We start from the raw sequence: 25963 nt of genomic DNA on the forward strand, positions 1-25963 counted from the left end.
TCCTAACTATGGTTTGTTTCTTACTGTGGCTTAACATTACATGTGAACTGGGACGGGTATTTGGGTTTCACTTGGGGAATTCTTTAAATAAGTGTGCAAATGTTTTGAGATGGAATCAAGGAAGAGAAGAAATATTTTGCACTGAAACGATGACTATTGCAAATCTCCTTCACAACGATGTGTTCTTTTGAACCAAATAGATAAAATCAAAGTGAGAAAAATTTCTCCCAAATGAATGTAATTTCAGACAAAGGCTGGAAAGTGAGAGTTTCCCCTGGATGATGCTTTATGCCCAGAGGAAAAATTTAAGAACTAATAAATCGGATCAATTATGACTAATATTTTTTATTAAAAAAAGTTGAGAAAACTTCTGCCCTGAGGTAGGGTTGCCACCTTTCTCCGATAGTAACCAGTTCTTGATGATAATTTCTGCCTTTATTTGTCTGGCAAAAAAACCCAAACCCCACAGCAAGCACTCCTTAAATCTAGACAGCTGTTTCTCTGTGCTTGTGAGCAGTCTTTGTAAACCCTGAATTACAGACGCAAATTTGATGGCTGTTGAATAGCACTTTTGAAGGATGTTTTTTTTGTTAGACTACCCCAATAAATGGTTCACATGGGCAGTAAAAGAGGAAGGAAATTGCTCATTTTATTTACAAGCATGCAGCTCTGACATTTAAGAGTGTCTTAGCTCTCCTCCCCTGATGGGCACTTGTAATAGCTTAATTGCCTTGTGTTCATTTCGCATTTTATTTTTTATGGGGCAGTTCAACATTTTTGTGTAGTCAGTGGGCCTGAGCTAAGACTTTGATTGGGGGGAAATATTCGGTAGTGTCTGTTTTTGCTCTGGGAGAAGGAAGCAGAAAACTACTGAAAGTTTGACTCTGTAGTTTGAACTAATTAACTTAAAACTTTTGGTAACACATGAGCCTTCTCTTTACCCCCACAAAGCGTGTTTTCCATCCCCCAACATGCACCATTAACAGGTTGGGGTCTGGGATCCAGCCAAGTGTTGAAAATCAGGGAAAACCTTTATTGCAGAAGTGCATTGTAACTGAAAGCACCTTAAGTCTTTATGTTCTCAATGAATTGTGGAAAATATCTGTAATCATCAAAACAAAATAGTGGTCTTCATAGTCAGAGAGAAAATGAAGATGAATTTTAAGACAAATAGCTAGCTTCCATTTGTGCATGTTAAAGCACTGTGAGACTGCAAGTTTTAATGTTAAGCTCACAGTGTGATTATTACTCCCCTTACTGAATGGAAAACCATACATGATCACTGCACCTTTGCTTGGGGGAAAAGGCACAGTTGAGTTATATTGATGTACTTCTAGTTTATGAATTGGAAATGTTTTTTCATGATTCTTTATTGTGTTTGTGTGGGTTTTTTAAAAAAAAAATCTGATTGAAATATTTACATTTTAGTATTGTACTGGCCTATGACGTTGATCAACTTTTTCAATTTTGTTTTGGACCTCTGGGGTTAGTCTTTCTTTGGCTACCTAGTTTGAAAGTTCATCTGGTGAAATATATTTTATTTTCTAAATGTCTGCAGTTGTTTCCTACAGCTGATTCCAGCCAGTCTGTGAGCAAGCATCAACACTACGCCCTTTAAAAATAAGCCTAAATTGGCATCTCAGTTAGCCGCTGGTCCTTAAAATGAGTCATTCTGATTTCTCTTCCTTCCCTAGGCAGTAGTCTTACATATAGAGGACAACTTTCTCAGGCAATGTGAAGTTAGAACAGAATGCAGGACAAAATGTATCTGAGCAAGCCCATTTAGAGCATTTACAGTTTCAGTCTGCAGTTAGTGATGGACAACTTCAGTGTCTCATTTTTCTAATCTTAAGCTCAGTTTGCCCCATTTCCACACCAGTTTGTGATTTTCTTTCTAAAGCCAACTCTAAAAATGTGCATTTTTGTTCACAATTCTGCCTCATATACATATTTTGCAGCAATTCCCCCCATATATTATGCATTTCCCCCACTTTTTCTTAATAATGTTGTGTCTATTTTTTATTGGTGCTGCCCATGCAATAGATGAGAGAAATTGCAATCTGGAATATTGTTGGTGTAATAACCCTGTGTCATGATGTATCTATATTTCCAGCCACTCATATCTGCTCTTCCTTTATTCATTATTATTTTCATTATTACTATTACTAATGATGGAAAACCACAACCACAATTTCTCCCTTTTTATGCTTTGGTTCACAGGGAAGGTCTGTTTCTTTAACAACCTTCTACCGAACAGCAAGAAACATCATGAACATGTGCTTCAGCAAAGAGCCTACGGCAGCTGAAATAGAGGTGAGGGGTTCCGTAAATGCAGGGTAGTTCATTAAACTAGCCACTAGAAGATGATTCCCCCCCCCCCCCCGTACACACAAGAGATCCAAACCATTCACAAACGTTCATTTCCCTGGGTGATGTAACATGAGAACTCAGCAGCCCTGTAACAATTCCCATGATTACAGCAGGTGTGTGTTGTGTTGTGTTGTGTTGTGTTGTGTTGTGTTGTGTTGTGTTGTGTTGTGTTGGGGGATTGCTGCTGGGATCCAAGAAGTCAAGGAAGAAAAAGAGGGCAGCTGCAAGAAGCACACAGAAATGCAGATTTTAAAACGGAATTGTGAAACAGTTTATTAGAAAGAAGAACAAGGCTTGCTGAGGAAGAATCAGCATGGCTTCTGCCAAAGAAAGTCCTACCTCAAGAACATCAATGCTTCACTGCACTATCTTACCTCATATGTGAACCAGCACTTTATTCCAAAGGCTTTCTTTTTCATGCGAGGAATAACCATCCTTGGGCACCTGCCAACCCACCACATAAACCAGGCTATCCTAGATACAGCCATTGGTTCAGTGGCAACAGTTCATGGTATATCCTTAGCAGAAGTTATGCTGGTTGACACAAAGGTATTTTATAAATCATTGCCCCTTTGGAGGACCACTTACTCTCTGAATGGACCAAGCAGCAATTTCTAAATGGGTAGTAATATCATTTTTAATAATGCAAGCATTGACACTTATCAGGGCTTAGTAATAACACCAGCTAAGAAATTATTATTTGTCGGAAGAGCTATACAAAGCTTGCTTTTGGTGTATTTTGAAATATCAGGCGCCCAGTTTCCAAGGAATGAGAATTTGCCTAGATTAAACTCAGGGAAATGGAACTGCACTCTCCTCTAATCTTAATACAAAAACTTTATTTTCCTACAGCAAGAGTACTGGAGGTTAGTGGAACAGAAGGACTGCCATGTAGCAGTGCATTGTGGGAAAGTGGATACCAACACCCACGGCAGTGGCTTTCCTGTGGGAAAATCAGAACCGTTTTCAAGGTAATGGGAGTTCCGAGACATGTTTCCTGTAGTCCATAGAGCACTGGCTCCTCTTAATTTGTTCACTAAGTTGCAGATTTCATCACCATTATTGGGTATAATGTTGTTTCATGCTCAGTGTATTTGTAGCTGCTTGTGTTACCGCGCCCCAGTTAGCAGCAAAACAGCCAGCTGCAGAATAAGGGTTGTTACTGACAGGTAAGGTGGGGGGTGGACTTCGGCTGCTAGAATTATGGCTCATTCCAGGTCCAACACGTTTTGGAAAGTTCCTTCCTTGGGGGCATATGAGCTGCGAACATAGGAAAAGGGCTAGCAAGGACAAAATATATCATTGAAAACTGCCCCAAAGCACCTTCAGCCTTACCAATCATGCTTTTGACAGCTTTCCATTTTTAGGGGTTGTCTCATTGGTAGAAAGTCTGGTTTTAATGTCGTTTTGTTAGATACGTTTGCATTAATATATACGTTGATACATTTTTCAGCTTTTCTGTATTCTCTTTTGCAGAATGCACCTTGATAGCTATTATTCATTTAATGTGAGATTATGAAGTTTTGTGTTTTATTATTGTGTTTTATTACGTATTGTGTTTTATCATATTCTGTAATTATTATCCCTTTTCTTAGTTATGCTGCTCATATATTTATAGCGTCCCCAGAAGGAAGAGTTTTGTGAAATGGTCATGGCTGGAGTAAACCAGAAATGTAGCCCTGGCTGTTTCCCTCCCTCTTTTTGCACCCCCTGCATTAGCACAAAGGATTTCTAAAACTGTACAATTGCACATTCATTACACCTTTTGCATTTCTTTTTAAGTTCCAAGGGATGCAGGCAGTTGCTACAGAATCCTACCATTCCTCCTTTAACTTTTCCGTCCAGTTCCAGTTAGTTGCTTGAAGGAGCCAGAGCATTAACATTTTCCCAACCAACCGGTTCAGCATAAGCATCTTAATGGGTTGTGTGAATGCTGCAACCTCTTATTTGGTGGGCAAGGACTTTTTCTGAATCCACACGATGCCTTCTTTATGCTGTGCACCCGGATGCATGTACGTTTCCCTTAATGTTCACCTTGTCTGTTTCTGAGTGAGCAAGTTAATGACGATGCGTTTAATGAATTAACCACAACTTAGTTTGGATGGAAACAGATGGCTAGGAACCATACAGTAGCTGCTAAAATGTGTCAGCTATGATCCCATGGAAAGACGGTCATCAGTTCCTGCCACACTTCTTCCCACATAGCTATAAAGGTTTCATTGGATTGGGAGCCAGTCAATTACTGGGTTTTTTGTTTGCTTGCTTTTGCAAGGCACCTAATTGAAACAATAACATGGTGCATCTTTGTGAAGCAGCAAAAAAGAAAGAAAAATAAGTAGTTTAATGTTTTCACCGTTTCAATTTATTAATCGTGTTTATAAAAAAAAATTACATCAATAAATTTAAACAAGAAGTCTCAAGTTCTTGTCAGTCACTAGTACCTTTGCAAGTTTAGCCAGAACACAAAGGCAAGAGCAAGTGTATTGAACAACCGGGTCTAGAATGCTGCTTACACATTTGTTAACATAAAGGAAAGAGCTAGAAATTTCATTTTTAAGCAGAATTTTACTTTTAAAACAAAATCTGGAATTGCAGCAAAGAGGCCTACAGCATTCCTCCTTTGGCTGCAGTCCTACACAACAATGCAGAACCCCTAGCAAGTACGTAAATAAAAGAATGACTAATGTGACATTTGATGTTTTCTTATCACGATGTGCACCACTTAATTTGAACAGGCATGGGTGGAACCTAACAGTCCTTCCTAATAACACAGGATCCATCCTGCGACATCTTGGTGCTGTGCCTGGTAAGTCCATTTATATTCTCCATGTTTAAGAGACATACTCTTTTGTGGAATTCACACAGAGTGTTGAATAAATCATGTTTTTGCCACCTCCCTGGAGCCGGGCACCTCTACCTGCTGTTTAAAAATGAATTAATATTCAGTAAGCTTCCCATCATGGTGGCATTTATAATCCTGTTTGTGTCTCTGCTGCCCATTGACCCCTCAATCTGTTCAGCACAGATGGACACACTTCTATCCTAGAGAGCCTGAGAAAGGTGCGTTTTGTATCTTAACAAGCCAAACGTAGCAGTTAAGCTCTGTGTCTTGTATTACTGAATTTTTTAAAAAGGAAAGAAAGAAAGGTGAGAGTGAGACGGAGGGGTACGCATGTAGTGCAGACCATCTCTACCTTGGGCCATTTACTTCTCCCAGTTGTTCATCATTATTCAGTAGGCTCATGATAATGTTTTAGTGTCAATATGGTGAGCGATCAGCACATGTAACTTCATTATTTGCAGTCTCCAGGGAGCAGTGCTGTGCCAATAAATTTGCAGAAATTCCTCTGGTTCTTCATTAAGGCTCTTCAGTGATTTCTACCTGATAATGGCTGGGGGTTAGATAATCATTTTACAAAGAGCTGAAAGTGACTGCTGTTGCTCACTCATTTCTTCTAAACTCCCCCCCCCCCCCCATGATCTCTGGTCAAACAGGTCTGGCAGGATTTTGAAGCATTTTTACATTTTACCTATAAATAGAGATGATAATGAGATACCTATGCTTACCTGCACCATTTTCAACTTTCTGGGGGGAAATGTTTTCTGGCTGCAACCAGTGTTCATGAGCCACACTTGTCCAAGCAATTCACCATTTAGAGCTTGCCCATGTTAATACAAGTGTGCACCCAGAATATTTGCAGAAAGCAAAATTTATATGCATGTGTGATCGGCAGCATAGTGATGCCGTGAAAAAATAGGAGCTTGGGTGAAAAAATGTATCCAAATAATCAGATGAAAGACATCTCTTTTGTTAACTATGTAATCTTATTTCTGGTAGAAATCAAAAGATTTAAATTTTCAAGTATCAGCACAAATTACATGTGTGGTTTTCAACATACCTTTTCCCTATTAATTGTGTTTTGCTTCTGATCTAAACTGCTTTAGGAGTGACAATTCCTTGGCTAAATATTGGCATGGTCTTTTCTACCTCATGCTGGTCTCGAGACCAAAATCACCTTCCATATATAGACTACTTACACACTGGTGCTGACTGCATTTGGTAAGTGAATCCCAAGTGAACCTCTCTGCTCTTCTGCACTGTTGCTTTCAGGAAGTTACACATCAGCTTCTATGGTGATCCTGATGCAGTGTCTTACTCTTTACTGCCTCAACACCATCGCGGTTCATGGCACCTCAACCTGCCCAACTACAACCTTCTTCTATAAATATTGTTTTCCTAAAGATTCTAAAACTCTAAAAAGCCAGAAAATACCAAGTTAAGCAGAAAAAGATCAAGTTGACCCTTGTTCAGCACACGCAACCTAGAAATGTGGCAAAAAATCCATTTGGTGCAAATGCCGTGCAAATAAGCCTCCAAAGTTAGGTAAAGGTAAAGGAACCCCTGACCATTAGGTCCATTTGTGGCCGACTCTGGGGTTGCGGCGCTCATCTCGCTTTATTGGCCAAGGGAGCCAGCGTACAGCTTCTGGGTCATGTGGCCAGCATGACTAAGCCGCTTCTGGCGAACCAGAGCAGCGCACGGAAACGCCATTTACCTTCCGGCCGGAGCGGTACCTATTTATCTACTTGCACTTTGATGTGCTTTCGAACCGCTAGGTTGGCAGGAGCAGGGACCGAGCAATGGGAGCTCACCCCGTCGCAGGGATTCGAACCGCCGACCTTCTGATCGGCAAGTCCTAGGCTCTGTGGTTTAACCCACAGCGTCACCCGCGTCCTCCAAAGTTACTAGGCCGTAAAAAATGTTTCCAGCGTGCACTCCCTATATGTAATCTCTTGGATCCAAAAATCCTGTTCAAAGAGTAGAATGTGTTCTCTCGTACTTGGGTAAGGAGGCACCAATCCTGCCCCCCTCCATCTTCTTCCCCTCTGCCAAACTGGCTTGAGAAGATCAAGAACACCCTAAAGAGCTTTTCAGAGGGTTAAGAGGGGTTCCAGATGCAGTGCAGATTTGTAACATGTGGTATTCCCTATGTGAGAGGCAGCATTCTTCTATTGTACCATAAAAACTTACACCTAACTTTTCTAGCCTAAATGGAAAATAAACGTGTTGGGGGGGGACCTCCTGTCTCATCACTAGGAGGCAGTTCTTTTTTCCCATAGGCAAGGGAGGGAGTGGTAGTTTGTACAAGCCTCAGCTTTAAGATGTACTTCATACATACATTATCTCAGTAATTACAAGGATGTTGTATTATTGTTGCAGTGATACAGTTGGAAGGCTGAGTGTGGCTTGCCCAAGTGCGAAGTGCATTCAGGGACGACATGAGATTTGAACCAAGGGCTACCCAGCTAATGGCTTCTGCCAGCTCAAATAAAAGAGTTTCAAATGTCCTCTGGAAAAAGTCCAAAATGTTGCACAGCTTTAGGAGAGCAGAGGCCTGCAGTTTGGAGTGGCCACGAAGAATACTCCTGAATGTGTCTTTGCTATTCAGACATGGTTTACAGATATTTGTCAAAAAGGAGCCTTTGATATTGGGGCCCCACCACACATTCATCTTTTAGGTTTACATTGGGGTTTTTTTAGCATACCCTTGCAAGTTGGTCATACAAATGATAAAATCCAGTCTTTGGAAATGTGTGCCACGCAGGTATTCTCTTCCAAAGAGCCAGGATCAGCTACAAATCCCTATCTGTTCTTGGGTACTTCAGCAGCATGCCCAAGTTTGCTGACATGGGATGTGTGGGACAGCTCTTATTGGTGGTTATGGGATGTTAAAAAGCAGTCAGGTGTCAGCGTTAGGTTCAACCAACAGAGGATATGTTGGTTGTAGTTTCATTAGGTGAGAGCTTCAAAATATTGTGAGTTCAAACTCGGTTCTATTTCTCCTTTTCCTCACGCCCAATATTTGAGAGAAATGGAGTCAGATACATGTAGAGATGGCAAATCTTTTAATGCTCCAATCTTTGATAAAATATTCAGTGGTTGTAGCGCCACAATTATTCCTTGCTGTGTTATTTTGAAGTTTGATCTTGTTTTCAAATTTGCAAACTCTTGGTATATTTTGCACATATATGTTGCACTTGGTATATGTTGCACTCAGGTCCAGGCTTCCTATATGTACCTGAGACCGGATGCTGGACCAGAGGGGCCTTTGATCTGATCCAGCAGGGCTCTTTGTATGTTCTCATGTTGCTCTCAGCTTTGGTGATGTCAATTTTGGCAGCATGGAATAAATACTCCCTTTGTTTCCCCCTTCTGTGTCAAAAATGAACAGGTATTGCATTCCTGCTGCAGAGGAGAAAAAACTTGACAAAGTGGTACACACCCTGCTGCAAGCCAATGGCACTCCAGGGCTGGAAATGCTTGAAAGTAACGTCATGGTGAGTTGCTTTATGGTTTGTTACTAGGCAGTTTCTTTCGTGGTGTCATGAACAGCAATACATTTTATTGTGTAAGCCAGGGGTAGATTTCCTTTCTAGATCCAAGGGCCAAACCTTGGTTAACCATCAGGGAACTGCATGCCCCTGGTAGATGTCCACACACACTCCTTGTGCCAAACGCACAAGGGCAAACACAGGCACACAGCTCCCCCTCAACTGACCTATGCGTATTAAGGGTGGAGATGGAGGATTATTGTCCAGCTTTGGGTTTTTTTCTTACTGCTGTCACTGCTAAAATTGGTAGGAGCTTCCAGCCAGAGTGGAAGCTCAGATTTATTGTTTAAGCAATACTTAGAGGGACTGATGTGGATTCATATGTTCTTAAAGGGAACCCAGTCCTATATGACACAAGGAGATATGTCTCCCCACCCCAAGGCTCCTTGGTCCTGCTGAGGTTTGTTTCCCTTTAAGCCAAGCTTAAAAGTTGGTTGGTTTTACGTAGTTGGCAGCAGAAGGATCTGCTCTGGGGTTTGTTTCTGTAGAAGTATTTAGAGATTCAATATGACTTTTGCATGTTCTCCATGGCAAGTAGTAAGAGGTAAGCAAATGGAGCTGCCAAGAAAGGCACCTGCTCTAGATTTCCCCTGCTTCTTTCTCTCTCCCTAGATCTCCCCAGAGGTGCTGTGTAAAGAGGGGATCAAGGTGCACCGTACTGTACAGCAGAGTGGGCAGTTTGTTGTCTGCTTCCCAGGATCTTTTGTGTCTAAAGTGTGCTGCGGCTACAACGTTTCTGAAACTGTGCACTTTGCTACCACCCAGTGGACAAGCATGGGTTTTAAAACTGCCAAGGTAGGAGCTTGTGTTCTTAAAAACCCACCTCTGCAAACAGAACACCTCTGGTCACAGCGTGTGTAGTGCTGCTTGATGCATTCATTAAACCTTTTGGGATATGGGTGGGGTTTTTTTCATACATAAAGCATCTAGACTTTGCCTTTTACCACTCAGAACTTGAGAAATCTCCATTTCAATGAAGACTGCATGGACTGTGCCACATATAACCATTCATAGGACATGTCCTGACTCAACTGTGATGTGCATCAGTAACTCCTTTTATGTATGACTCGGTTGAATTTGTTGCTAGGACAGCAGCAACAGTGCCTACTAGTACCAGTTGGGTTGTGTTTTGCAGGGGAAAGTCTTGGGGAGGTGAGTTGCACTTTGCATTTACTTGCACTTGTGCCCAGGGCTTGATTGAGAAGTTAAGGGACGGCAGGAATTGCACACTGACACCTGAAGGGCCAATATGAAGTGACTGAGAAGAGATTGCTCAGGAAAATTTTGTGTTTCACACATACACTCTTTTGGTCAGGAAATCTTTGTCCCCAAGGATGATGCGTTAATGGGGTATGTTCATTTTTCTTTGCAAAACGAGTTATTTCATTGTATGTGTACTAACACTCTGGAATTTGTCGACGCAGGAGATGAAGCAACGACGTATACCCAAGCCATTTTCAATGGAAAAGCTGCTCTATCAGATCGCAACAGCAGAAGCAAAGAAAGAAAATGGGTCTTCTCTTAGTACAATATCGGCACTTCTAGGAGAGCTCAGGTAGCTAGAGTCTCTTTTGTTTTATCCTACTTGCTTCCAGAGTAGCTCTCGCGGAAAGTATAGAGAGTGTTGTGAGACGTCCAAGAGCATTGCTGGCAGCTGCTGAGCCAGCCAACCTGCTTGAACACTGCCACACATGGGAGAATAAACTTCCATGGATGGTTTGCTGTCAAAGCACTAGAGGACAGAGCAAAATACTCCATACTACTAGCATTAGGTGATGACTTTTTTCTCACCAAACAAATGAATCCATGTTTCCCAGTGTGCCTAATAATGTCAAGAGTTTTAAAATCACTGGCTAAGCCAGGAGTTCCTGTGCTTTCGGAAGCAGACAGTGTAATCTGTCTGTAGCATGAGGACAACTACACACCTTGTCTAAAGACACTGAAAGACCTGTTTTTAAATGCTCCCCAGCCCCTGTCCAAGGCAGGTTTGAAAAGCAGGGAAAGCTGCCATGTTTCATATGTAATGCTGTTCTCTTTTATTCTCCTACTATGTAGCACTGCTACCCACAACAAGTGTGAGACAGTCTGGGTAGTGCTGGTCGGTAACACCTCGAATAGATCAAGAGAAAATCTGATGGCTGGAATCTACAAATTGTATTTAACAAAATTACTGTGTTAATGTGCAAAGAATGGTTAGAGTCTTCTCCACTATATGTCTGCCCTCTAAGTGGAAGACTTTTGAGGCTCTGCATGGAGCTTCTTCCTTTTTGGAGAGTTGATATGCACTTTTCCCTTTAACAAAGGAAAATTTGCAAATATCGAAAGAGCTGGTATTTTTACATCCATCCACCCAAGTGGTTCTCAAGCTTGTTCACATTTAGGTTGCTTCTTTTAAGAGGGAGATCTTCCAAAGGATATTTCTCCTTCTAAAGCCTGATCTTTGCTGCTGGAATAACTATGTTTTTTAACTGCAAATGTCAGCCTACTCTTTCTAATTTTCCTTTGCTTGATATGTGGTACCACCTTTTCCTTTCCTGAGCTCAGTTCTCATTTACTCACTGCTTTGGTACATGATGTTCCATCTCTCTTCCTGTCTGCTCAATGTTTGGCTCAGTTCCCTTTTAAGTGTCATAGCAAGTCAAGTCTTGCCAACTGAAGGAGGGCCTACCGTAGGACAATGGTTTTTGTCCCACTTCTATCTCCTCCTGTTTCCCTCCTTGGCTATTGGGTATGTTTAGCCTGGAGAGAAGATTGTTAAGGAGAGACATGGCAGCAGTCTTCAAATTTCTGAAGGGTTGTCATATGGAAGATGAAGAAGGCTTGTTCTCTGCTGTATCAGAGGGCAGGACTAGAACCAGTGTGTGGAAATGGTGGTGCAACAGATTTGGGCTAAACATTGGAAGAAACTTTCTAATGTGTAGAGCTGTTCAACAAAGGAAGAGACTGTTTTGGTAGGTGACGGGCTCTCCTTCACTGAAAGTTTCTAAGCAGAGGCTAGATAGCCATCTGTCAGGGCTTCTGCATCCTGGATTGTTGATCCTGCATTGAGCAGGGTGTTAGACGAGATGACGTTCCAAGTCCCTTCCAACTCAATAATTCTTTTTTTCTACAGCGAGTGGGGCTGCTTAAAATGGTGCTTGGTCTCCATAGGTAGTAATATCTCCTGGCAAATCATTGGCAGCCATGTTTGCCAAATAATTTGATCTGGCCCAAGGTTTTTCTGTATCAGATTCTCTGTCTGGAAAACTCCCAATTTGTATACAGTGGTCAGACAAAACCTTAGATGGGATTTAGCCCATCATAGCATGGCAATTGTTATTAAAATCTCAGGCCTACATCGAAATGTTTGCCTGCTGCTTCATGGCGTTCCTGTGAGAGGTTGCTGTTTTCTAATTACTCCTCATGTCCACAGGGAGACAGAGCTGAGGCAGCGGCGGCAGCTGTATGAGGCAGGCCTCCATTCGTCAGCTCGCTATGGGAGCCATGATAGCAGCAGCAGTTCGGGAGTGGATGGGAAGAAAAAGCCTCGAAAGTGGCAGCTAGAGACGTCTGAGAGGAGGTGTCAGATTTGCCAGCACCTGTGTTACCTATCTATGGTATGGAAAATCCCTAGAAGCTGGGAGTTCTCACTATGTTCTCTCCCCGCCCCCCCCCCCCCGGCAAAAAAAAAAAATCTCAATTACTGCAGTGCTAAAAGGCCAAAATGCATTTGGCCAAAGCAGTGTATGTATTTCAATAAAATACAGGTTGAAATCTCTTGTGAAGCACTAGTGTGTAGGAGACTCAGGATAGTTGACGGTTAAGGAACATTAGTGTTAGTGCTTTTTAAGCAATATTGGACTGAAACATAAAACAGGAGAACTAAAAGCTTGATGATTTGTTTTGAAATTTTTATTGTCATTTCATAGTTTTCAAATCTTATTCTGACGCCTGTCAAGGAAACTTGACAAGCTCTAGATAATTTCTGATATGTTCTAGGATGTACCATTCAGTTCAAGTGAGGCCAGCTGTGCTTCATATCATCAGTTCAAAGAGGACAACAACTGATGTACAAAATATTCCAGATTCTCCAGCAGTTTGCACATTGCACTGGATGATTGACAGTGGTGGGCAGGGGCTCTGCCAGAGAAGATTCTCTGGTATTTTCTCATGGGAGAACTCCAGAATTACCTGGAACACCATTTGAAAATTGCTATTGTACTACAGTATGTCAGTTGTAAGCAGAAGCTGGTGATTTTTCACTTAAAAGAATGTGTGCCTCACTTCAGCTGTCTTCAGATATTCACTTTGGGGCCTGCAGGAACCTGCGGCTTACCTCCACTCCCTCATGAGATCACGCATGCCGGCAATATTCCAAATCCAACATGCAGTATGCTGAGTCTGAAGGAGGCCACTTCCACCCTATGTAGAAAATCCTATGCACAGTGAAGGTGTCTTCCTTCTGATTCAGTCAATCACAAGTCAAATCAAGAGTCATGTCATTGAGGGGGAGGAGCTAGAGCCACACTTTCCACAGGCCCCTTCGCATATTCAGAATAAGGGAAGAGGGTTTTCTGGTTTTCAAGATTTGTCAAGGAGGTAGTTAAAACGGTTCAGTAAAAGGGAGCCTATTACTAGAAGAACTTTAGTAATAAACTATAAGACTTCTCATTGCAGACTAGCAAGAGGTTGCAGAAAATAGTGCATAAATAGTGAATAAAGCTCTCTTTAGAATTTAGTACCAAAATAATTGGCTTATGGGACTAATAAATTAAAATCATGACTGAAAATGCATTTTCCTGACACAGTATAAAAGCTTTTCTGCCATTTCAAGCCCAAGCCTAGTGCATATATGAAGGCCACTTTTGAATGTCAGCGTGGGATAAGCCATTTATGTAGAATTACTCATTTACAAATAGAGTGGTTTTTCTGCACACCACTGCAAACTACCAATACATTTTGAAAAGGTCTGCAGTGGCAAAGAAAATGTGCCGTCAGTGAACCATGCCACATACCCATCTCACCAGATGGTAGCATCTGCCACATGAACAGGCCTTGATGTTTACATCATTCCTTAGCCTCTATGGAAGAAAAAGTTCACCTTGGCTCAGTTTTGCTTGGAAGAGTATATATATCAATTACATATATCAATTAACGGTCTCACCATGATTATTACATTTGCCACACCAACAGTAATAACGAGTGGTTTCAACGTTTGAATTTTAAAAGTGAATTCACCCACAGGTTTAACAAACAGGGATCACGGTTGTGTGAGACTTCCAGGTTAAGCTTCCATATAGAATCAGGCTGTTCAGGAAATACTGATCTGTGGGTTATTAATGCTCTTGACCTTTGAAAAAATGTTTGCAGGTTGTACAGGAAAACGAAAACGTTGTCTTCTGCCTCGAATGTGCCCTGCGACACGTAGAAAAACAGAAGTCTTGTCGAGGACTAAAACTAATGTATCGCTATGATGAGGTTTGTATAATAACTAATAGCTCTTAGGTTGGAAAAGTTTACATTTTTGAAAATTCTAATTTGATCTTACAAATAATTTCAGCTATATTGGAAACCTGCTTTGGAGTTTCAATTTTATGGGCGTTTATTCTTGCATTTAAAAGGCGTCCTTAAACATGTACCGTATTTTTCGCCCCATTAGACGCAACGCCCCATAGGACGCACCTAGTTTTTATGGGGGGAAATAAAGGGGGAAAAAATTATTTCCCCCCCGGGGCTGGCGCGGGGGAAGCCCAAGCTTCCCCCGACCCCAGCCCCCCAGAACAGCCTGCTATCCGCAAGCCTAGGGAGCCACGCTGTCTCCCCAGGCTTGCAGAGAGCTGCGTGAAGCCCGAGCTCGCTCTTCAGCGCGCCCCAGGCTTCGGAATGCAGGCAGCTCTGCGCGACCCTTCGGAGCCCGTGCGTCTTCGAGCCGGTCTCCCAAGGGTTGCGCAGAGCTTCCTGAAGCCTGGAGAGCGAGAGGGGTCGGTGCGCACTGACCCCTCTTGCTCTCCAGGCTTCAACAAAAGCCTGCATTCGCCCCATAGGACGCACACACATTTCCCCTTCATTTTTGGAGGGGAAAAAGTGCATCCTATAGGGTGAAAAATACGGTAGTTTTTGTCCTGTATTCCATCATTATATGAAGACTAGTAGGTATGTAGAAATTTCAATAACGTGGTTTGAAATAGTTATAAATAGCTCCTTTTTTAAAAAAGCAAAGTAAATGTTAACCATAGACACAAGGTTTAAGTGAGGACTTTTTGTAATTAGCAGAATGCAAATAATCTGTGGTTCAGCATATATGAGCTCTGGGTTCATGTGCTCTCCCTTATTTCTAATTTAGATTAGTTTGAACAGCATGTCAAATTGTGATTAAACAGGTGGGTTGTTTTTAAAAAAAGCCAAACTTCATAAAGCACGGATTCAACAAGTTAGTTAAACAGAATTGTTCTATTCCTCACAGTTGTGCTGGACAATGTGAGAGGAGTGTTATATCTAGTGCATGGCCATTGTTGGAGCTTATTTGGCACATTCTGTTAAGGCTTCTGCTATCTAAACTCATTTTTCTTTTCCTTCTGAAATAGGAACAAATTATCAGTTTAGTCAATCAAATCTGTGGAAAAGTATCTGGCAAAAATGGCACCATTGAGAACTGTATCAGCAAGCCTACACCAAAAAGAGGACCTCGGAAGAGAGCAACAGTCGACGTGCCATCATCAAGACTTTCATCCTCCAGTTCATCCAAAAGTGCTTCAAGTTAATCATGAAGATGCCAACACACACTCTCATTTTTGTCAATTTTATATATATTTTTTTGTAATTATTATATCATAGTTTGGAGTACTTGCTGTAGAATACAAGCTGTCTTTGCACTAGCTCTAAAGAAGATTTTCTTCTGGTTTTAGAGAACTAATTTTGTTTTAGCATTAAACTGTTGAATTTTATTTTATTTTTATTTTTTACTTAGGGTAGTTAGATTACAGCAGGATTTTTTTTTAACTGCTGTACATTCAGTTTTGAAAGCAGCAAGGGGCTGATGAAATTCATTTGTATTTGTCCCTCTGTCTGAAGCTACAAAGCCTTTTTTCTTTTTTTGGTAACTGTGAAAAGGCTTTTAAACTCTTTTTTTGATAGGTTGAAGTTTGGCGTTTTATAATTTGTTCTCCAAGTCATGTCAACAGATTTTTTTCTAGAGAGAAAAGGGATAGGAGACAAAACTTGAAAGAAATTGCTATACTTTTGGCTTGTATTCTGTAACAGGCAGGATGAGTTTTGTACCTTTTAAAATTGGAGAATACACACTTTTCTTTGAGAGGTTATGGCAGCTGAAGATGGACTTAGTTTTCTAACTGTAGGCAAAATGGGAGATTTGGAGAAATTGTTCTCTGTTACCAGCACTTCACTATGCATCTGTTCGAGGAGGAGAAGAAAGAGAAGAAAAAGACTGCCTGCCTTGAGGAGTCATGTGAGCGAAAACTGTGCCTGATTTCATTAGGAAATCCATTCTGTTATGTTTTGGTGCTGTTGGCTACTTTATCAAAAACCCTTCAATAGCATCCTTTTAAAATGATTGAAGCCATAAGTGCTTCTTGTCATAGACGTGCAATCTTTAACATTCCATTTCCATTCCACTGCTGTTTTTCATACCTTTTCACAGTCAGCATTAATTTTGTTTTGAATTTTGTTTTGTTGTTTGATCACATTTAGAGCCACTAGCAGATTTGCATATTTCTTTTGAATGTGAAAAATGCATTTGCTCTCATCTTGTCTATTTTTTTCCTTCATGTTGTAACAAAAAAGAAATCATACCTTTTGTACATAAGCCTGTAAATTGTTTTAAATACTTGAGCCTTTTCTTGGGAGGGTGGGGAAGGGTGGCAAAGAGACAAGATGAAGAAAAGCCTTACGTTTCACTTTCTTCATCGGATGGATTTGGATGCTTACAGGGTTTTTCTTGTAACATTTATAAGTGCTGCTTACATCACTGAACAACAACAAAAATAATAATGGAGTAGTTGTTGCCCTTTTCCAGTTGTGTGTACAGTATGTGTGGAATAAAAAAGGGAAAATGTTTTCACAAACTCTTTTGTTTCATAATTGAATTCAAGACCGTAGAGCTACCCATATTGCACTGAGCTTGCCAGTGGTGACTGTCAGGAAAAGTCTTATAAAATACATATTGTCGGTTGTTGCAGAAGACGAATTGTTTTGGAATATTTAACAATAACATACAGAGTCGAGTGTTTTCCAATGTGGTTGTCCGGTTTTTATGGCCTTGCTGTGTACTTTTTCCTTCTTGACAGTAAACTTCTGACTATGGCTTACAGTTTGACATTTAATTTATTAGCGCTGCTCTGCTCTCTTTCCTTGTAAGGAAAGACTTCATGTTTATTGCCAGTTTTGTTTACTTTTCAGGTTTGTAATACAAGGTTTAATAAAAAAACCACACTTTTTGGACACTTTGTCTTTCTTCTGAAAGAGCAGTAGAGATTAAACTTCAAAAGTGAGGACCATTCTTGTTAGGAAAGATGCAACACATATAGCAGATATTCCCAACTTTCATTTATAGGTACATTATTCCACTGAACACAAAGAGAAATGGGCTTCTGAGACTTATTTTGAGTAGTCAACTGTTTGGGAATAGCTGCTCATTTAGAACATGCCCATAATCTCTTTCATAGGGATAGCACAAGCATGTTGGCCTGATGCTGTGTGCTACAGGTAGTAAGTAGAAAGCTTCAACAGTCTTAAAGTTAGAATAGTGCACTTCATCAGTCTTTCGGTATCTATTGTGAAGTGAACAAAGCAGCATGCTTCTGCATCCCTTATCACAAATGAGGCTTATCCCACTAAATGTAGGACAAAGCAACAACAGGACAGGAGCATGGAATCAAAGTTCACATACTTTTTCAACTATTCAAGTAGTTGCTGATCTTTTTCTGCTCGTTATTTATAGGTATGTAAAACATCAGTAAGAAAGCATATAGATTTGTTTCTTACATCTGGAAGGTCACATAATTGGAGGCTATTCTTCTGTCTAAACAACAAACATTTACCAGTCTTTAGCCACAACAATTAAGACATGCACACTGGGACAACAAACATGGCTTCTGTGTTATGTTCCTATGGAGGATTTTAAAAGGAACCCTTACCACAACTTGTTCATTGGATAACCCTTTATATACAAGTTTTACTGTTCCAAAGCCAACACTTTATTGCTAATGGTGTGCTTCAAGAAATTTTTAATAAAAATCAGTATTTTCATGACTGTCAAACTCAAGTTTTATATATGGTAATATTTTTCCTGATAAGATCGGAGTAACAAAAGCAAGCTCAAAATACTTCTTTACTCACTCATTCATTCCAGGGTCCTAATTCCTTTACAGCACCATGATAACTCAATTTGTTTGCGAATCACTCTCATCACTAACATCAGAAGGGCCTTTCATTTCAGTATTTACAGCAACAAGGGCAGTGTCTACTTGCACATCTTCCTCATCAGACTGGATCACAGGCGATTCTCCTTCACTGGCATCTTGGCTGGCAGAATCAGTCCAGGCTGAAGTTGAGGAGGACAACTCTCTCAACGCTGACTGGGTGGGAACTTGAAGACTGATTTCATTTTGACCAGTACTGTTGTCTGATCCTTCAAAATAACAAGAGAAGTCAGTGAGCTAGGCTTATTCATTTGTTAGAAACCCATTATATTACAACAATTGGGACACTATATGCTTTCGGTGTTTTGTACAAAATAGCTGAGAGAAACTAAGAAAGCATTTGAATACGTGCTCCAGAACTGAGTTTCTCAGGGTGAAAAAGAAAGTGAAGAATAGTTGCATACTAAAGCATAAAAAGCTGTGTGCACCACTCCTTGTAATGCCTGACTAATAATCCAGAACAAATGGAGCACATAAACCTCAGTCTAAGACATAAGATGTCAGGAAAGTAGCCACAATAAGAATCTCTGTTTTATGAAAGTATCCTTGAACTAGGGCTCTAGTTCAAATTAAGCCTCCAATTTTTTGTGAAATGAAAGATGTGGGCTTCTTGCTGAATCCTGCATCTTAGTGAACCTGGCTGGTGATATGTATATTTGTTCAGAAAACAAATGGGAAATGTGATTGAAATCAACAATTAATGGTAGATCTTTTTTGTTGGTGATTTAAATCACCTAAATTTAATACGTATCCACCCAGCTCGAAAACATCAATAAGTACTATTTCTTTTTATGCCAGTGCAACCAGATCAAGAATGCAAGAGTTCATTTTATACCTATCATAGGAGATGACATAGTACTGTCCTCTCCTCCTGAATTAAGGAAGACATCTAAGGCTTCTTGGTCAGACATATCCACAAGGTCCATTTGTTCCAACATGTCCACATTTACTTCCATAGAAGACATGCTTCCAATCGGCTCTGCCATAAGAAAAAAGTAAACAAGTAAACTTGAAAATCTAACCCATATATGATCAACTTTTGGAGAAAACTATGGCATGAATTAAGCATACTGGAAGATAACATTTATGGTTAGTGAATAGGCATCCTTTTACCTTTATTTTTTTAAAAAAATACTTACACTGGATTTACAGCTTTATTTTCTGAAATTCATGTAATGGAACTACTTCGGACTTCATACCCAAACTCAGGATGATGCAACTTACTTTTTTTAAAAGATTTTATCATTATGAGACAGGTAAGTAAAACTAATCATAACTGCCATTACAAGAAGCTAACATCCCAATCTCAAACTGCTATTAAGAGGTGGCTTAATTTCTCCAGAATTAACCCGGAGACTAACAGAATGTGCTAAGTTGTGATAGAAGCCCCAGAAATTTCAGGCATTGTAAAAGTCCTTTGTACATGTGTAGGAAATCCTACTGTGACAACGAAGGTGCTGGAACCAGGGCACTTGAACTGTGGAAGATCAACAGAATCCAGCTGGAAAACTCTTAAACCATTAAACTTACTTCAGAACCTACAGCTTTCATACATCTATACAGTTGCTATACCACAGGCCTTCGGATTCGGCTGTGTTTTCTTCCATACAATTCATCATTGTGGAGGAAAACTGCAATCTGTCACTTGTTCATGTGGAGCAAGCAACTGCAATATTAGAATTTATCAGCCCTCATCCCACCCACTGGTGCCATGCTATTTCCAGCTGCAGCGCCTCAATCGCAGTCCTGCATATAGGACAGTCCTTTGCCTGCTGTTACATTCTTAGAAGCTAAGTGGGTCTCATTCTGCTCACTGGTTGAAGAAGAGAATGCTCAAACAAGCCAATATGAACTTATACATGAAAGAACAGGATAGAGATGTACTGAAGGAACTAAAATCCTGCTTCCTATTGGAATCTAGCTTAAAATTTACACAGAACCTTTTCAGTACTTGCCTCGTCTTTCAGTTATTTGCAGATAGCCTGTGGAGAGATACTGTTCCATGTCCTGCTGAAAAGCTTCTTCAAAGAACTTTTGCCGCTCCTTTAGCTTCATTTGCTGGGTATGCTCCATAGCCAACACCTTCTGTGCATGCTCTGCATCAAGCTCAGCTGCAGTAGAGAAATATGCATTAAGCCTGAAAGATTCTCATTTCAGTGTTTTCAGAAGCATTTATGTTTTATGCATCCTGCTTCCCAAGGAAGTAAACTCTGCAAAAAAACTAAACCCAGTTGACCACTCATCTTTAAAGTTATTTCCTTAGGCATTTAAGACTAGTATTTTTTTCCATTAAAAAGAAATACTGAAGAGCACTTGCTTGGCGAGGAGCTTCTGAAGAACACAAATGCGCATCCCAATATATTATCTGTCTGTGGCTGTAAGGCAAATGAGTTAAGGACTTCAGAAATTAGGGACAAGCCATTTTGTAGAAAGAGTAAAACTGAGAAGTAAACACACTCTTTTTTGCCATTGTCTTATATAAGCCAGTAGTGTCTGTATTATTTTACGTAGACTAAAAACCACAGAGCTTGTCCCATGTAATGAGCAAATGTTAGTTCTGCTATGATGCAGAAAGGCAATTCTATTGTAATAATAGGCCAGGAGCTATTACTAAGTATAGAAATCTATTTATTTGCCCCTAATATTGCCTGGCAGTTTTGAATTTTAATGGCAACATCCATTTTCTTCTATCCCCAAAATAGACATAGCAGCTAAGCAACAAATGGAGTTTATGTAATATTTTACCAAGCCTCTCTCCACTCCCAGTTAGCCTTTTATGTTTAAATTGATAAAGAAGGTTGCTGTCAACTTTGCAAGTCTGTTGTTGTAATCGATTCTATAGATTGGTGCCTATGGCATTTATAGATATATTCTTTCCGAAGTGTGTTATGAGGACACACAGTTCACTTGTGTATTCCCCCAATGTGATCTTTGGAATGTTTTGATTGTTTTATATTGGTTTGTTTTAATGTTTCATCTATAATAAAATATTTTTTAAAAAGCAACTGCTAAAGTGTCAACAGTATTCTAAAATGTAATATACAAAGCCTACACAAACAGTATGTGGGATTTACCTGACTTTACCATTTCAAAAACATTTAAAATGATATTGTGCCATTTACATACATATAACGTAATTATAAAAGTTGCACAACTAAAACAGTATAATAATCATGAGTTGCAAATACCACCAATCAACCAACAAAACCTGCTGCTCACTAACTGAGCAGCCTATGCACAGCCACCACATTTCAGAACTACATGAGTAGGAAAGAAATAGTTACATGAAATACTTCATTACTGCAATTTTCTCTCACGAGAGACTGTTTTGTCACCAGATACACCTTTGCCTTGTCTTGGTGTCAAGGAACTCTGAGGAAATTTTCTGGTTTGGTTTTTAGAGTCAGCTTTTTCTTAGCTAATTCTCTGTGGCACACTCATTCAACTTATTCATGTTATATTCCAGAGTCCTATAGCTGTCTACGTTTCAAGTTGCTGAGGCAACTTCTTCCTTCCCCACATATAAGTCTGCATCATAAAATATGATTATTTAGAATTGCAACACAGCCAGAAATATATGTAGGCTCAGATGGCATATACTGCCTCACTGACACTCCTTTGAATAACACCAGATAATTGGACATTATCAAATAGCACTGGGGAAGACAACTACTTTCCACCAGTTTTCCAAGGACAGGCTTTCAGCTAATTAGCCTGCAATTTTCAGGATCCTCTGATGAACCCTTTTAAAAAATTGGTGTTAACACTGGTCACTTTCCAGTCCTCCGGTATGGAGGTTTATACTGGGGAGAAGTTACATATATCCATTAGAATATCAGCAATTTCACAGCCAAGAACTCTCAGGATGATGCCATCCGGAATCAGTTATTATCAGTTTTTATTTTATCTATTAGGCCTAGAATGTCATATTTCATCAATATTTTGCCTCAATTCTTCAGACTACCTTCCTTCACGGGTTAGTGCAGGAATGCAAATAATTTGTTCAGCTTCTCTGCAATTTCCTACTTTAGCACACCTTTGACCCCCTTTCTCATCCAAGGGTCCAAGCCTCCCTAGACTATCTCCTGTTACCAATATATTTAAAGATTTTTTTGTTGTTGGCCTTAGCGTGCTCAGATTCTTTTCTAGTGTCCTGTATTGTTTGCTTTTGCCAAGGTTTGTTCTTCTCATTTGGGCATTTTTTGAGGGAAGCCTTTTTCTAAGAGCTTCCTTGAAAGTGAATCATGCTGCTATCCTGGTGCCTCTGGAGGTACATTCCAATATATAGCATGAACAAGTCTAACCAGTCAGTTCTCTATGTTCTTTGCGTATTAAATCTTTTCTATAGGTTAAAATGAAAAGTGTCAAGCTGAATCGGTATTGCCTAATATTTTCTCCATTAATTTTCTTCCAATATCCTTCTGCACAGAGGTATGTCTACCACATACAGCAGAGATCTCATTTAAAAAAATGTTTCCAGCAAATAAAAATGCAGTTACTGGTTTTACTCATGGTTACTAAAGTAACATACCATCTAGTTGCCATTTTATATCAATTTCCCATTCTGTTCACAAATATTCCAAAAGCTCCTACTTGGATATTATCTCCTACATCTTGCGCCTATCTAATCTTCAAGTCTGCAGCTTATTCCATTTCACACTCCATTTTTAATAGAATTGTGCACATTTTAGACAGTAACAGTGAAATCCTGTATATGCCTAGTCAGAAGCAAGTCCCATTGAGTTCCATGGGGTTTATTTCCAAGTAAGTGTGCAAAGGACTGCAGCCTCTGGGTGAATTCCAACTGTGGCCACCACTGGTGTAACAGAACTTCCTATGCTCCCCTCTGCAGCTACCCCACCATGCACCAAAGTCTGCTCCAAAGACTTGGAAGACTCTTCAGAGTAAATTGTGGGAGGGGAGGGAATGGAGAGGAGAAATATTGTTGTATGAGCAGAGGTCCACTCCTGTAATGTTGAATATCACTCTAAATGGTTTTTTCATATTACCACTGTTTCCCATACTGTGTCTTTTTTTTCAAATGATTGAGAAAATCATCTGATATAAGAACTCTACGTTTAAAGTACTTAAATTATTGTAAGATATTTTACCAAATGCATTTTTACCCTGCTCTTCAGCCAAAAATGTTCCCAGAGCTACTTACAGAACAATAAAAATCAAAAAGGTCCCTGTACTCAGGCATATAATCTAACAGACAGAACACAAAAAAGGGGGAAAGATGAGGGAGGAAGCAGCAAACCTAGCACCAGTTCTTAACACAACAGAGTTCTTATGTAATGACCAATGTGGATAGGAACTGCATAGCTGCAAGAAGAGCCAAAAGGATATGCTCTCTTAGCACTGCCGATGAAAGCTCACATCTATTTTTAATTTCATTACAACTTAGCACTCTCTTGTATATTATTAGATATTTATATCTGTTTGTATCTCTGTGCCAATGATATCTAACTGAGCTTGTTTTTAATGGTGAGTGCAACAGTTTCAGTTAAACAGACAAAATTAAGAATTTGGACAACTGCCGCCATTAGTTGTCTGACAGAAGAGAAGACCAAGAAAGCATGATGCTAGAAAGCAGCCATACAAGAATTAGCAGCCAAGCAAAAGGATCACCCCAACCCAATTTCCCCTGATTCTCTGAATATTTAAAATAAAATAGGACACGCTGTAACAGATGCATTATTGCTTTTCCGTAGTTAATCCCATTTTTTCATCTGTACAGAGGTGAAACAGTTCTGATTTTTTAAGTGCACCATGATCTTACTCCTATAGAATTTCCTTTACACACAGAGAGTGGACTTGTCACTGTCCTGTGATTTGATCCTACTATAAATAGGAATGTGTTTGCAATAGCAGGGTACTGATCAGGCAGAAAAGATCCATGCAAGTGTGTGCATTAAGAACCAGACAGGAACTTGATTCCTCATTGATTAAGCTTTCCCTGACCAGTAAGAATGGGCTGCTTTGTGTGTCTGAATTCCTGAAGGTATTGTGGTGTTTTTAATATGCTTTTATACTACAGTTTTATTAGTTTTATGTACAATATGGTATATTTTATATTGTACACCACCTAGGTTTTTTTTTTTAAAAAAAGCACTTTATAAGCACTTTTAAACAAGCAAATAGAGAAAACAAGGGACGCAGGTGGCGCTGTGGGTAAAACCTCAGCGCCTAGGGCTTGCCGATCGAAAGGTCGGCGGTTCGAATCCCTGCGGCGGGGTGCGCTCCCGCCGTTCGGTCCCAGCGCCTGCCAACCTAGCAGTTCGAAAGCACCCCTGGGTGCAAGTAGATAAATAGGGACCGCTTACTAGCGGGAAGGTAAACGGCCTTTCCGTGTGCGGCTCTGGCTCTGGCTCTGGCCAGAGCAGCGATGTCACGCTGGCCACGTGACCCGGAAGTGTCTCCGGACAGCGCTGGCCCCTGGCCTCTTGAGTGAGATGGGCGCACCAACCCCAGAGTCTGGCAAGACTGGCCCGTACGGGCAGGGGTACCTTTACCTTTATGTAGTTGCCTAATTCAATAATTCAGGTGACTGAGAAATGGGCTCATACCACAACCTCAATAGTGAGTAGGCTGAGCAAGTGTGTGTTATGACAAACTTGTTGTATACTAAGAGACAACTTGAACATGTTGAGCATCATATGAAACAGCTGCCATCTCACAACTACAGTTACAACCTTGGGAAATGTTTTAACACCTAGCAGGTTTCTTTGATGCATAACGATCTGCACTGCCCATCCAAAATTGACTGTTCAATCATTTTAAGTACAGAAAAATAAACTATGCAACATACATATTTAAATCATTCTCCTTCCACCAAGCCCCATGACTGGGCTGTTTGTTCTGCTCTAGAAATTAGCAGTTGGGCTGAACTCCTGCTGATTCAGGGAATCATTTTCATACAAAACTGAACTGTTCTGTTCTGTGGCAAGTTGCAATGAAGCAAAAATATCTTGATTAAGTGAGCAGGTATTGGTGGTACAGCAATTGAAACAGCACAGGCAGCTATACACATTAAAAAAAGACTAATGTGTAAGAATGTCATTAAGGCCTTTTGCCCAAAGCACAATGAACTGCTTGCTTGTTTGTTTGGTGGTGGGAAGTAAAGACAAGTTGATTATTTAGCTGAAGCTGTACAAGTAATAAATGCAAGTATGCTGTCAAAATATTGGTGCAGGTATGAACAAACAATTCTCCAAGACTTGTTAATATCTGGCAGTATAATGCCAACTGTAAAACATTATGAAAGAGCATTCAACTTCAATCTCACTTCATTTGTTTATGACATCTGTATGCTACCCCTTAATATAAAGTTCTCTCAGTGGTTTCATTCTCATGCCTTTTCATGGAGAAAGTCATCAATCATTAGAGAGATAATAAGAACAAGACCAACTGATACTCTGTTCCAGCACTGCCTGGACAGTATGTTAGGCAGTTGTCTCTTTTGAAGCAAACCGTCTTCTGTCAACCAGCAATCAGGTACAATTAATGTCCCTAAGGTCAGTGCTGCCAGGCTGCAATCTGGCAATCTTATTCAGCAGGCAATCACACTCAATTTCCTCTTCCATGTATATTTAAAGAAAGCTTTCCTCCTTAACAAATTTTACTCTCTCCGACATGAAAATAGTTGCTCATTCCCATTCTCCAAGAAAGCAATTTCATCCAAACACAACTTCTCTGTGTGAGTTCTCTCAACATGTCACTATAACCTTTATTAAGCTTATCTGGGGACAATGGAAGGTCCTGCAACATGGGCATAGCCCAGA

The 25963-nt window shown here is 40.2% G+C and overlaps 2 protein-coding genes across 5 annotated transcripts in view; one reads left to right on the plus strand and one right to left on the minus strand.

Moving 5' to 3' along the window:
- Nucleotides 1–16823, plus strand: part of JARID2 (jumonji and AT-rich interaction domain containing 2) — a 184673-nt gene extending 167850 nt beyond the window's left edge. For 2 of the 3 annotated variants that reach the window (XM_083747150.1, XM_083747149.1), the window contains exons 9-18: nucleotides 2221–2313; nucleotides 3223–3341; nucleotides 5106–5176; nucleotides 6316–6430; nucleotides 8604–8709; nucleotides 9376–9558; nucleotides 10188–10318; nucleotides 12176–12359; nucleotides 14113–14220; nucleotides 15327–16823. In XM_083747150.1, coding sequence (XP_083603276.1) covers nucleotides 2221–2313; nucleotides 3223–3341; nucleotides 5106–5176; nucleotides 6316–6430; nucleotides 8604–8709; nucleotides 9376–9558; nucleotides 10188–10318; nucleotides 12176–12359; nucleotides 14113–14220; nucleotides 15327–15503 — 1287 coding nt within the window. In that variant the 3' untranslated portion in view covers nucleotides 15504–16823. Of the gene's footprint in view, nucleotides 1–2220; nucleotides 2314–3222; nucleotides 3342–5105; nucleotides 5177–6315; nucleotides 6431–8603; nucleotides 8710–9375; nucleotides 9559–10187; nucleotides 10319–10818; nucleotides 12360–14112; nucleotides 14221–15326 lie in introns of all 3 variants that reach the window. The other variant, XR_014566286.1, reaches the window with a different exon arrangement.
- A 240-nt stretch (nucleotides 16824–17063) lies between these two features.
- Nucleotides 17064–25963, minus strand: part of DTNBP1 (dystrobrevin binding protein 1) — a 40926-nt gene continuing 32026 nt past the window's right edge. For both annotated transcript variants that reach the window (XM_083747358.1, XM_083747359.1), the window contains exons 8-10: nucleotides 20135–20290; nucleotides 19015–19158; nucleotides 17064–18388 (exon numbers count right to left, since the gene is read on the minus strand). In XM_083747358.1, the coding sequence (XP_083603484.1) occupies nucleotides 18141–18388; nucleotides 19015–19158; nucleotides 20135–20290 (548 nt within the window). In that variant the 3' untranslated portion in view covers nucleotides 17064–18140. The remainder of the gene's footprint in view (nucleotides 18389–19014; nucleotides 19159–20134; nucleotides 20291–25963) is intronic.

The sequence above is a fragment of the Podarcis gaigeae genome (assembly GCF_964106915.1).
Source record: "Podarcis gaigeae genome assembly, chromosome: 7".
Taxonomy (NCBI): Eukaryota; Metazoa; Chordata; class Lepidosauria; order Squamata; family Lacertidae; genus Podarcis; species Podarcis gaigeae.